The following is a 12,649-nucleotide window of genomic DNA, read 5'->3' on the forward strand; positions in this document are numbered from 1 at the left end:
CAGATATTTTTTGGCCATCCTCATCTGTGTGACTGTGTGGAGAGGTCCTGGGGTGTCACCTGGTTTGGGTAACACCAGGTGACCCTTGAGCTCTGTGCTGGAGCCAAGGGTAGTCATCCTGCCTTGCCTGAGAGGGGAGCAGTGCTCCAGGTCTGCTTCTACTGGCCATCAGAGGGGCAGCTTTTCACTGAGCTTCACCATCTACCCTTGGCCACGTGCATGGAGAAGTCCTTGGGGGGATGGTCTGTCGCCTTCACTGCTGCACTTTGTCAGCTCCGGCTGCGGGACCTGCTGTAAAGGTGTTCTGTACGCAGAATGGTGGTTTCTTGGGGTGTGTTTTGGCATCAGCCAGTTCCTGTAGGAGAGGAAGTGGCAGTGGCAATGTGCAAGTTTTACAGAATGATCTGGAGCTGACAGCTGATCAACAACTGTATAACCACTGCAGGGCTGCTGAGGAGACACCTGGACAGGAACTGTGCAGGACTGAAGAAGGGAGGTACCTGTGCAGTGCAGCCCTGGTGTGCCCAGGACCAGTGACACCCACAGGTCAGTGGGCAAGGGAAAGCTAAAGGCATCATTTCACCTCTCAGGCTGACCCCTGAGGAGGGAGGAAAGCCCCAGCGTGGCAGTGGGGGACACAAGCACAGAGAGGACCCAAGTGGGACAGTGCAGGAGTGGGGAGTGTGAGCAGGAGGGGTGTGTAGGGTGGGAGGGATGTGTGTGGGAAGCACGCGGGTGTAGGTGTGAGCAGGAGAGGTGTGCACCAGGAGGGCTATGTCCGTGCAGGGGCCTCCTGTTCCTGTTCCTGTTCCTGCCCTGGCTGTGCATGGCCTGTGGCAGCTGGGTGTGTGTGAGGAAGATTCTTTGTGTGTGTGTGTGTGTGTGTGTGTGTGTGTGTGTGTGTGTGTGTGTGTGTGAACAAGGCAGTGTTGAGGGCTGTCCAAAAATACCAGTGGTGCCTGTACATGATGGAGGCTGTGTGTGAATACCAGTGAATGAGACAGACTGTGAGTACAGGCACACACGTGTGAGCACAGGTGGTGTGTGTGTCAGTGTGTGCCTGAGGACAGTCTCCACTGTGTGTGTGTGTGTCAGTGTGTACCTGAGGACAGTCTCCACAGTGTGTGTAGGGCTGCCCATGCCACATCAGGGCAGGTGCATGAGGAGAGCAGAGCCTCTGTGGGGCCCAGAGAGCTGCGTGAGGAGGGTTATGTGAGGGTAGGGGTGTCATGTGTGTGTACAGGCAGTCAGTGTGTGCCACAGGTGTGCACAGGCGGTCGGTGTGTGTGTGTGTGCCACATGTGTGCACAGGCGGTCACTGTGTGTGTGTGTGCCACAGGTGTGCACAGGCAGTCACTGTGTGTGTGTGTGCCACGGGTGTGGACAGGCAGTCACTGTGTGTGTGTGTTTGTTTGTGTGTGTCACTGTGGTGTGCACAGGCGGTCAGCGTGTTTGTGTGTCCCTATGGTGTGCACAGGAGGTCAGTCTGTGTGTGTGCCACACATGTGCATAGGCTGTCAGTGTGTGTGTGTGCCACAGGTGTGCACAGGCGGTCAGTGTGTGCGTGTGTGCCACAGGTGTGCACAGGCGGTCAGTCTGTGTGTGTGTCACAGTGGTGTGCACAGGCGGTCAGTCTGTGTGTGTGTGCCACAGGTGTGCACAGGCGGTCAGTCTGTGTGTGTGTGTGCCACAGGTGTGCACAGGCGGTCACTGTGTGCGCCACAAGTGTGCACAGGCAGTCAGTCTGTGTATGTGTGTGAGGATAGCTGGTCAGTGTGTGTGTGTGTGTGCTACAGGCGTGCACAAGTGGTCAGTGTGTGTGTGCCACAGGTGTGCACAGGCAGTGTGTATGTGTCACTGTGGTGTGCACAGGCGGTCAGTGTGTGTGTGCCACAGGTGTGCACAGGCGGTTGGTGTGTGTGTGTGTGAGGACAGGCCGCGTGCGTGTGCAAGGACAGGCTGTGTGTGGAGGCCGTGCCGCTCGCTCCCGTCCCGTCCCTCCCCTCGCAGGCCGTAGCGCCGCCCTCACACGCCGCGGGCGGGCGGCTCTGGCTCGTTCCCCTCCCTCTCTCCTTCCTTCCTTCCTTCCTTCCCTCCCTCCCTCCCTTCCTCCCTCCTTCCTTCCCTCCTTCCCTCCTTCCTTCCCTCCCTCCCGCCGCCCCCGCCGCCGCCGCCGCCGGGTCCGGGCCGCCGCCCCGCCCTCCGCCTCGCTCCCTCCCCGTCCGCCGGCGCGGCCCCTTTAATTCCCCCGCTCCCCTCCCCCGCTGCCCGCTCCAGCCTCCATTTTCCAGCGGATCCGGCACCTGGAGGCGGCGGCGGCGGGAGCGGCGAGCGGCCCGCGCCCCGCACCCGGCCCGGTCGCGGGCATGGCCGCCAACATGTACCGGGTCGGAGGTAAGAGCGGCCGCGGCGGCGCCGCCCGCCCCGTGCTGCTTCCCGCGCGCGGCCGGCGCTCGGGGCCCGGCGGGGCAGGCCCGGGGCGGGGGCCGGGGCGGCCCGGGAGGGGGCGGCGGGCGCGGGGCAGGGGCCTGGGGGCTGCCCGGGGGAGGGAGGCCCGCCCGCCGTGGGGTTACGCGGGGTGAGGGCTGCGGGGCCCGGCGCGGGGCGAGCTGGGGCGCCGTGCCCGGGGCTGGGGGAGCCGGGGCGGGGGGCGCAGCGGGATGGCCCAGGGAGGGGGGGCAGCCGCGTGGGGCCACACGGAGCACGAAGGTGCGGGGAGAACCAAGCGTGCGAGGCTCGAGGCGGTGGGCGCTCGGCGGCTGGGGCAGATGCGGGACCGGGGCAGGGTGGGATGGGTGAGCGGGGCTGGAGCAGAGCAGCCATGGGGCCGGGCCCCGGGATGGGCCCGGCGCGGAGAGGCTGCTCGCATGGGGGGTCATGCGAGGTTCTCGGGGTGGGGACCCAGGAGGAGTTGCTGCGATAAGGAGCACAAAGATGGGCAGAGGCTGCTGGTGGACCAGGGGGCTGCTGTGAGGCACGTCCTGCAGATCTTGGCCTCCCCTTCCACTCTTGCTGTTTTGTTGTGTGCTTTCCCATTAGTCTTCTGTTCAGGGTTGTGCTCCTGTCTGATTGTCCTTTGTTTTGGCTCACGTGAAGAGAAAGGAGAGGCAACGGGGTTTGGGACCGTGTTTTATGGAACATAAACTGAGGGTGGTCTGGCATGAATTTGTGCTCAGCCATTTTCCTTCATAAAAGCTGTTCTTTGGAGCTTCCTTCTCCCCAGGACTATAGGCTGTACAGGAATATGTTTTTGTGGAGTTCCCTCCTTTTCAAAATGTCCTGTTTCTTGTGGAGTTCTGCAAAACCAAAGTAAAGTAAACAAGAGAAAAAATATAGTGAAGGTGGCCAAGCCATCCTGTCTGGCTGCTCTCCATCAACAACTACTTTCTGTTCTTTCTGCTCTTCTGGCCTACCCTTACTTTTTGAAAAATGCAGCTGCTTTTGTCGTGTTTGTACTTTTTTTCTGGTTGCACCTGGTTTCACAGAGGTATGAGAGCTGACTCTTGGCTGTCCCAGCTTTGTGTCTTGGGTTGCCCAAGCTGATAGTGTGCCTGTAGCATTATGTTGGTTTGGGGGTGCTGAGAGTAGGATGATAGGCAAGATGAGTTGTGGAAATTCACCCTGGTGTGACTTGTGAAGGGAATAGTTTCCTGGAAATTTTTGTTCAGCATTGAATGGCCAAGTCTTGTGGGGAGTGTCATCTCTTAGCATTTTGTATGGCTAAATCTGTACTGTGGATCCCATAGAAGGTGGGAAAGCACCTCTGGAGGTCTCTATATTGACCTCCTGCTAGAAAAATCTCCTGGTAGATCCGAGTGCTCAGGGCTGAATCCATCCCAGGCTCTAAGAATGGTGATGCCACCCTTACTTTGGGCCCTATCCAGTGCTCGACCATGCTTATAGAAAATATTTGTTTCCGTGTGCCTAGATGGATTTTCTCTTGTTCCAGCTGGGGTCCCCCTTCCCGTTATCCCTCACCCTATCCCTGTTTCTAAGCAGGGCTGGCTGATCCTTGAGGGATGTCATAGTAACCAGCAGCCCAGTGGAGGTTGCAACTGCTGGTTGTGATCCTTTAAACCTGATGTTAGTTTTCCCCCTACCTTTATCATCCAGTTTTTCAAGCATTTTTGTTTGAAGGATGCTGTGGGAGGCTTAACAGGGCCTTTGACATAAGTCAAGGTGTCCAACACCCCCTGCTCTCCCCTCAGCCACAGAGCCAACTTCATCCCAGATGGGGGAGTCATGTTGGTCAGGTGGGATTTGCCTTTGGAATATCCATTTCGGCTGGTCTCAGTTACCTTTTTGTCCTTCCTGCACTTGGAAATGTTGCCCAGGATTTGCTCCATAGCCTTTCTGGGCAGAGGGCAAGGCAGCTGGCTGATAGCCAGGGTTGCAGTGCTCTGTTATGGTCCATATGGATGAAGTCTTGATTTGATGTATTACCAAGATCAACATATGGATGGATGCAGCTGTTTCTGTGTGAGAGCTCTGTTCAGCCTGAGCCCAGAAGTGTGTGTTATCGAATTGTTTCTGACCTCTGGTGCTCCTATCTCCCACTAATGGTTTTGTGCACTGAAGTTGTATGTGAACTCCAGGGCAGGATTAAATCTGGGATGGGATTTGTGCACAGTCATTTCATACACTTCCCACTGGAAGACAAACACTCAGCAGATAATCTCTTATTACACTTGTGACTACCGGATGTGCTGCATGAACTCCAGACCTAACAGCTGCCAAAAGCAGCTTGCTCACTACAGATCAATACTGCTCCTGGAAGTCTCTGTTCACTCAGAAAGGATGGTCACTGCTTTAGGCCTGGGCATGAAGCACCATGAATTGCTGTTTCCAGAAGCCGGTGGTGGGTTGACACCAGATGGACATGAAGTGTGTTGTTCTCTTCGTGTGTTCCTGGGTAGAGGAGCTGAGCAGCCTGTGCTGTGGGGGCTGGAGTCTTCCCCTTTGTGTGAGAAGCAGAGTGACCATGCTGGGGGGCTTAGGAGCTGCCCCTGGAATGGTTGTCAGGCTCTCTGGGTAAGTTGGCTGGTGGCATCCAGTTGTTTGGAGAGAGCAGCTGGCTCTGCTGGATCCTGCCAAGTTTCTCCTGGTAGGTTTCTGATGGGAAGAGAGTTGGTTTCCAATACAAATGGGACTGTCACAAGCTAGCATAGTTCAGGGGGGATGTAAAACTTTGGAAATGTGTGGGGAAGAATGCCAGGGTATCAAATTCCAAAATGAAATGGGGGATCTTAGTTGTTGGTCTGTAGGAAACTCTGGAATTGCCTGCCTCTGGTATAGCAGAAGTGAAGATTTTCTTAACAGCTGCTGTACAGCCATGAAACAAATGGCAGCACAAAGAAAGTGGACTGCTTTCACTTGGAAGGAGTCATGGTGGGCTGGTTTGCCTCTTCATGGAGAGGACTGGCAGCCTGCACGATCACAGACTGTATGGGAATGTTGCATAAACACCAGATCGGAGAAGCTTGGGACCTCTGAGCTGGAATTTGGGGCCTCTGATGAAAAAATGCATGTGGGAGAGACATATTCATTGTTCTAGCTAGTGCCAGGCTCTGCTTTCAGGAGAGTGCTGTGTCAGCTGCCTGGAAGGGAACAGGTCATCTTGGTATCAAGAGACTTTCCAGCAGGTATTCTGTCTCCACCTTCTTCGGGAGAGTTTAACTCTGGTGTGACACGTACTCCGTTAGTGCTGGCAGTTGACTGAGCCCCACTGCAGGTTTATGACCCTATGGCCTTCCCTTGATGCAGTGAAACAATGATTTTTTGCGTTTTCATCTTGCACTGATTTGAGCAACTTAATTTTTTCCACCTCCCTCCTCCTCACTTTTTGTTTTTTCCTGGATTATTTTTAATCTTGCATCAGCTACTCAATCTGGTTCACTGTGGGACTGTGTGAACAGCTGAATGGGCTCAGTGGGAGGGCAGTGAACAAGGGGATGGGGAAAGAACGGATAGGAAGGATGGAGGAAAAACTACTAAAGACAACACTTTTGCTGAGATAAATGTCAGATAATACTTTCAGATGGAGTCTTTTATGTGTTTTTGACTTTTACGGGTTACCCTCTTGTTTGGGGGCATGCTTAGCTACAAAATTAGCACTTTTTTCAGTCTGTGGTACGTTTAAGGTATGTTTAAATGGCATTGGGAGATCTGATCACAAGTCAGTTAAGCATAGAGGTACTTGCTGCATCTAATACCTTTGAAGTGAGGGAAGTGATGACCCACAGTGCCTGACGTGGGCACCCAAGGTTCACAGCAGCTTTATTCCAGTGTGCTGGAGGCTTAAGCTCCAGAATTTACTGGCTACTACTTTATAGCTGGTGGTGGTGTGTCTGCCTGTCTGTGCTGCAGTCACACATCTTTCTTTTATCAGTGTAGTCCCCACAGTTTTTAAGAATGGCAATATGACATCATCTCTCTGCTACCATAGGGTGCTGTGAATGCGTGGCTGGGGACTGTGGTTTGACCTGCCCCCATCCCATTCCCTACTCCCCCTTGGCATCCAGCCTACAGCTCTTGGCTTCCTTAGTGCTGCCAGAGAGCTCTGAGCACAGGGATGGTGCATCAGTCCTCTTGACATGACAATAATGTCAATAATAATTGTTTGAGCTTTCCTGGTAAAGAACTGAGGGCTGTTAAGGAAGCTTGCATAGAACATGTTGCTGGAGTCCGAATCTGGAGCCAATTCAGATCATTTAACTGCAGGATCACTTGTAAACCTTCTCCTGTCCCCTTGGTTTGCTGTGAGTGTGTATGTGTTTATGTGTTTAGGGTGACAGGAGGGCTTCCTGTGCAATATCCTTGTTTTGGTTGTGCTTGCTGGGTTTTTGTTTTCTAACTTTGCAGGTAACCTGAGCTGGGAATGGGTTTAGTAGAGAGGCATTAAATAACCTGGAAAGATAAAAATGAGAGTTTATTCTTGAAAATTACTAATAGGCTTCTGCAGTCATTTGCCCTAATAAATTTAGGACAGCTTCTAGCTTATCACCTTTCAGCAATAGTTAGGCAGTGGGTTTTTTCATCTTTTCCTTTCATTGTTTCTAGTTACACAAGTTTATCTCACATGTTTTGCAGTCTTCCTTTCCTTCCCTGCCCTTTCTCCTCTCCCCATATCAGACTGCTTCAGCATTGGTTAGCCTTTTATTGGGAAATGCTGCATGGGGGAGAGTGCTGTCAGCCAGCTTCGGTGTGTTGGGGGCTAGAGCTGTGACAGCTCTGGATTTGTAAAAGCTGCAAGCCATTTGCAGCTGGCACAATGGAGTGACAGGACTAAGTTTGTTTCTGCTCTGTGGGTGAGTTGAGGCTGTTCCTGGGCTGGTGGGTGGGAGGCTGTGCCAGGGCAGCGTTCTGGGAGGGCTGGGCCGGGGGCCCCGCTGGAGGTCTGGGGAGTGGCTGGGCACTCCTTGGCAGTGCCTGTTTTGCTCCTTGGTGTTTTGCCTTTCAGTGATGGTGAAGAAAAGGCACTTGATTAAAAAGTGTGGAAAAAGGACTTTTAAAACTTGTTTTGTTTAACTAGTTGGATTTGGTGAATGTCAGAATGTTCCTTTCACTTGCATCCAGTTTTTTTCAAGCAACTTTTCCTGTTTAATCGTCCTGATTTCTGTAAGGACATGGAGTGCCTAGTCTCCCCAGTAGGATGAGGAGAGAATGAGATGCTTGCTGTTACTGTTTTTACTTTGATTTATAAACCACTCCTGAGCAGTTTGGGGTCGCTTGAAAACAAAGGTATGAACTGTTGGAGACTGGCTTCTGGTAGTTCTGGGCATCTGCTGGCAAAAAGTAACCTGTGAAATCCGTGTTACTTCTGCACCAAGTAAGGTGTTTTTTACACACTATCTTGTTGCTTTCCAAGCACTTTTTTTTTTTTCTAATCCCCAAGCAGGTAAGGGAGCAAGCCCTGCAGCTGCTTTGCCTTAGTTTCCCATGAGGTTTGGGTAACGGGAGCTGTTGGGAGAGGTGCTCCTGTAAGATACTATGGTTCTGGGTCTTTGGAGCTCACCACCATAAATCCAGTATACAAAGAGGCCCTGCTTCAGAGTGTCTTTGAAGGTCTGGAATGTCCCCTCTTTATTTGTGAAATCAAATCTGGAAGGTTCTGCAAAGTACTAGTCAAGCTTTTGGGCTGTAGCCCAGCCTCAAAGAAGGTATTCACATGTTCTTCTCTTCCAACTCTTTGGCTGGACCACCTTTAGGAAGGAGAAGCATTTGTGAAATTTTTACTTGGCATTGATCAGTGAAGCAAAGCAAAGAAGTTAGTTGGTGGCTTTAAAGTGAGTTTGCAAGTGGAGGAAAGACTTGGGCTTCTCCAGTCCTTTACACGTGTGTTGCTTGCAAGCTGTTGAGTCTTCATGGTGCCTGGGCTTCTGTGGCTCTGGTTCTGTGCACTCCCAGATCATGTGTCAGATGTGGCCCATGGTAACGTTTCTGTTCAATTGCACACAGTGTGCTCTGATTAATTTGGGGACTTTACGCTTTCATGCAAGATGTAGGAGGACAGATGACACTTGACCAAGCATAAAGTTAGTGTGGTGTGAACAGATGATTCCTGATTTAGCACAGGGCTTGTCCTTACAGAGTTAAGTTGTCAACATCTGAGCAAATTTGAACCAGCCAAGTGAGACAGTTTCTTGAGTGGATGTTTCTTTTGGTAGGGTGTCCATTGAAGCAGTTGTAGCTGTTCTCTCCTTCCTTTGCCAGGCTGTGCGGTGGAGCTGGGCAGGGCTTGGTTTGGTTGGAGACAGTTTTTTGACCCATGTGAGTGCCTAACTGTGTTTACCATGTGCAGGCCTCCTGCCATCCAGGGAGAGGCTGTCACAATTTGAGGGGGTGGTATGAGAGGGTGGAGGATGAATCAGCTTCACTGGCACTCTTGTTTGAAGAAACATCTGCAGAAACGCTGGCAGGAGTTTACACTTTGTCCGTGTTTTGCATTGTGAAGCCGTGATGTTTCTGATCTGGCACTGAAAGCCCTACCTTTGGACTTAATATATTGTCATACCATGGCCTAAGCAGTTAGTTCACGTTGACAAACTGAAGTTCAGTGTTGCCTTTAAAGAAGCAAGCAAACCGAACAAGAAACACAACTTTTTTTAGTTTGTTTTTTTTCTCGAGGTGATGCTAAACTTGGTGTCTTGAGTACTACAGAGGTTCTTGTTTTGCAACTCTCCAGATTCTTGCAGGGAACACAATGCTAGTTTCTTGTCATCTTCTTTGCTGCCTAAATATCTTTTGGAAAAGAATGCTTTTCTTATCTGTCCTTAGCAATGACAATTACAATGGAACAGGCTGTTTTCTTGGCTGCTACAGATGGTGATTTTTGTTAGGGTGTAGCTTGAGGATACTCCTCTTCCATTCCCCCTACCCCCTCCAAATACTCCCCCATGATTTAAGGAACTCTCACTAGTTTCTCTGTCTGCTCAAGTGACTCTTCTGTAAATTAGACCATCCTGGCCCTTCCCTTACAACATGCCTTTGGGGAAAGGTTTTTCTTTTTTTAAGCCTGAACTATTTCCATGGTATTGACGCACAAAGAATGGCACTGGATGCAGCTGAAATTGCATAGGCTCACAACTTTGCTGCTGCAGAAAATGTTTGTATGGCTACATTCTTGGGAACTGAAGTGGCAGAAGAGGCTTTGTGTCCAGAGGCCTTCAAATTGTGCTTCCATGTCTCCTGTAAAGCACAGAATAAAAGAAGTTGTTCTCTAGGAATGTTTAGCATAGGTTTGTCCTGGAGGAAGCTGGAGGGAGTTGACTCAGTGAACCTGAAGTGTCAGTGCCACATGCAAATGTGCCTTAGTTATAGCTGGAATATTGGCAGTGGATTAATTGAAATTGGTTTTCTTGAACTGCCATATAATTGATTTCTAACAGTAAAATTGCTTCTTTGTCCTCAGGGTAGTGCTTTGGAGGCTTAATTTTATTTCTAGGATTCTTGCAGTTTCTTTTCTAATCTTTTTGTACAGACTTTTTGTCTCCTTTGGGGTGGCATCCCTAGTAGCAGTTACTCTAGTATGGCACAGTTCTTACCTATGACTGACCCATGAAGTACAGCTGGCACCCATAATCTCTTTGTCAAAAGCACCAGCACACTCCTGTCCTTTGTTTTTTTTCCATAGATGTCTGTAAGTGAAAACAGCCAACAGTGCTGCGAGGAACAGAAATAAGGATATTGACAATCCAGAAGTTGTGGGTTTTCTTCCATGAGGTGGTTCTTCCCTTTCTTCTGTTCCCCCTACTTGGGAATTATACACTTTTACTGGGAAAGGTACCACCTGTATGAGCTTTGGGCCTCATGCAGAGCTGAGATCTTCTGTCCCTAGGTGATTGCTGTGAGGCAGAATACCTGCCTCCTTCCCTGGCAGAGAGGGGAAATATTTGGGAGCACACCTGGCCATTGTGAATCAGGTTAGAAGTTAATTGAGCCCAGGACCTGCCTTGAGCAGCACTGACAATAGGGGAGTTGAGAGGTGCATCAGAATGCAAGGACTTCTGATAATTCCTCCAAACACTGTGGAATCTCCAGTGATTTGCTTTAAAACCCAGTCTATTAATTGTTTCTGAAACAGGAACCATTTAATATCTCTGTCTTACCTTTCTCACTTGTAGTTTTTGTGTCTATGTCTTTTATATAGGGAACAATGATCAGAACTTAATTATCTTTGAGACTTCTGTCCATTTGTGAAATGTCTGAACAAAGGGTTCAGGAGTTAATAGGGAAGAACTAATGCATGAATAATGGAGTTGCATAAACCTTGTTTCACTAAGAATCAGGCAAAAAAATGATACTAGATGGCTGGACAGGAATTTTTCTTACCCCCTCCCTTGACATGATAAAAAACAAAGAGCAGAAGACATCTGGAAAATTCCAAATATCATAATGTTTCAGAGTTTAAAATGGATCAAGCAATCAATAGTTTGTCCAAGCAAGTTGCATGTCATTAACTTCGGTTTATTTTTCTTCTAACTTCAAAAATATAGGTTATGTCTTACCTTGAACAGATTTCTGTATGGAAGGTACTTTAGGTTTTGTTTATAGCTATTACAGGTCCTTCAGAGTTTGGTGTTTTGGTGAAGGTTTTTTTTGTTGTTGCAATAACTCTTGCTATAAGACCTGGCATGATAAACAACTGTATCAACTTTTTTTATAGGCCTGTGCATAACCTTTTGTCCTATTACATGGATCTTGCCATGAATTGCTTTTCCTTTGACTTATGTTTTGGCTAATATTGAACCTGGCCTTTTGGAGGCCTGTCAGAAAAAGTGATCCATAGGTTACATTTCAAAACAGCCAAGTAACATTGGCTGTCCCTTTCTCATTCTGCACATTTGGAAGAAAATATAACATGAACATTTTGTTTACCTTGTGAATGTGTAGATAATTCTTGCTCAAGAAACAGAGCAAAGCTGGCTTGATTTAACTGGGGTACTTCAACTTATCCTTGCTAAATTTAGTGATGGTTTGCTGTGAACTGTGTGGAGGGGGAATGTTTGCTTTTGCCATGTCCCTCGCTAGCTGGCTACAGGTATTTACACATCTCTTTTAAGGAGTTGGGTGGTAGTGCTGGTGTTTCCCATAGCATGTGCTGCCTCATCCTCAGCTCGATGCATCCAGTGCATACAGTAGCCACAGATACTGCTGTCCTGTAAATACAAATTGAGCCCGTGCTGACAGTATATCTTTAATACCTTTGTTGATCTGTGAAAGACATTAATTTGTAAATACCTGGTTTGTGTGTATTGCCAGATGTATTAGACCCCATAGTTCCTTTTGCAATAGAAAGAACTGTTTCAGTTTTGCCTTTCTGCTAATGAAAATACTGTGCTGGTGAGGCTTTCTCTATTGAAACTCTGCTCTGTAACTAAACATTTCATTGGGTGACTGCTGCTGGGGCTGTTGCTGCTTTTTGAAGAGCCAGAAGCAGTAGGACTTGGGCTCTGCCAGGTGAGATTGCAGGACTTGTAGGGTTGCCTCTCCAACCTCCTCTTTCATACCAAGAGGAATTGTATTATCCAGAATGTAAAATGATTGACAGTTTAGGGACAAAGCTGGTGAATAATTTGAACACTGGAACTTAATGAAGCAAACTGGCCCAAAGCTGGAGAGCCCAAAGTATGAGGAGCCATATATTTCCTGTAAAAGAAGTCATAAAATAAGCAGGTCATCAGAAGTTTATGCACTCTCTTGATGCTCATCTCTAATTTAGGGTAGCAGCTTTGTGGGTTGGGGAGGGGAAATAGTTACAACTGTGAAGTTGCTTCTTTATCTCGTGTCTGGAATTGCAGATTGTACCCAGCAGTGGCAGTGAGTGTGGGAAGAGGAGGGCTCCAGCCTCCCTGATATCCTGGGCACATCTCTAGGCTGGTGCAGTACTCACTGTGTAAGACTTCTGGGGGGTGAGGGAGGGAATACTCAGCCAGCTCAGTCCTCAGAAAGCACTTGTAGCTTGAAAGGCAAGTGTGCCTTGGGAAGGATAAAAATACTTTTGGGCATTTTTGCAACTTGATCACCTAAAAGCCTATAAGGTTATTAGGTAGCTCAGACATGTCTAATCTTATAAATATATGACCTCTAGACAGAGTGTGTTATTTATTTTGCTGTACCCCTTCCTGATTTTCTTTTCCATGGACTGATG

General features: G+C 49.2%; 1 protein-coding gene across 2 annotated transcripts in view; it reads left to right on the forward strand.

Annotated features, from left to right (window-relative positions):
* Nucleotides 1–2,270: 2,270 nt before the first annotated feature.
* MTA1 (metastasis associated 1) overlaps nt 2,271–12,649 on the forward strand; it is a 75,573-nt gene continuing 65,194 nt past the window's right edge. For both annotated transcript variants that reach the window (XM_066556212.1, XM_066556213.1), the window contains exon 1: nt 2,271–2,394. In XM_066556212.1, the coding sequence (XP_066412309.1) occupies nt 2,367–2,394 (28 nt within the window). In that variant the 5' untranslated portion in view covers nt 2,271–2,366. The remainder of the gene's footprint in view (nt 2,395–12,649) is intronic.

Source organism: Molothrus aeneus, chromosome 9 (genome assembly GCF_037042795.1).
Source record: "Molothrus aeneus isolate 106 chromosome 9, BPBGC_Maene_1.0, whole genome shotgun sequence".
NCBI lineage: Eukaryota > Metazoa > Chordata > Aves > Passeriformes > Icteridae > Molothrus > Molothrus aeneus.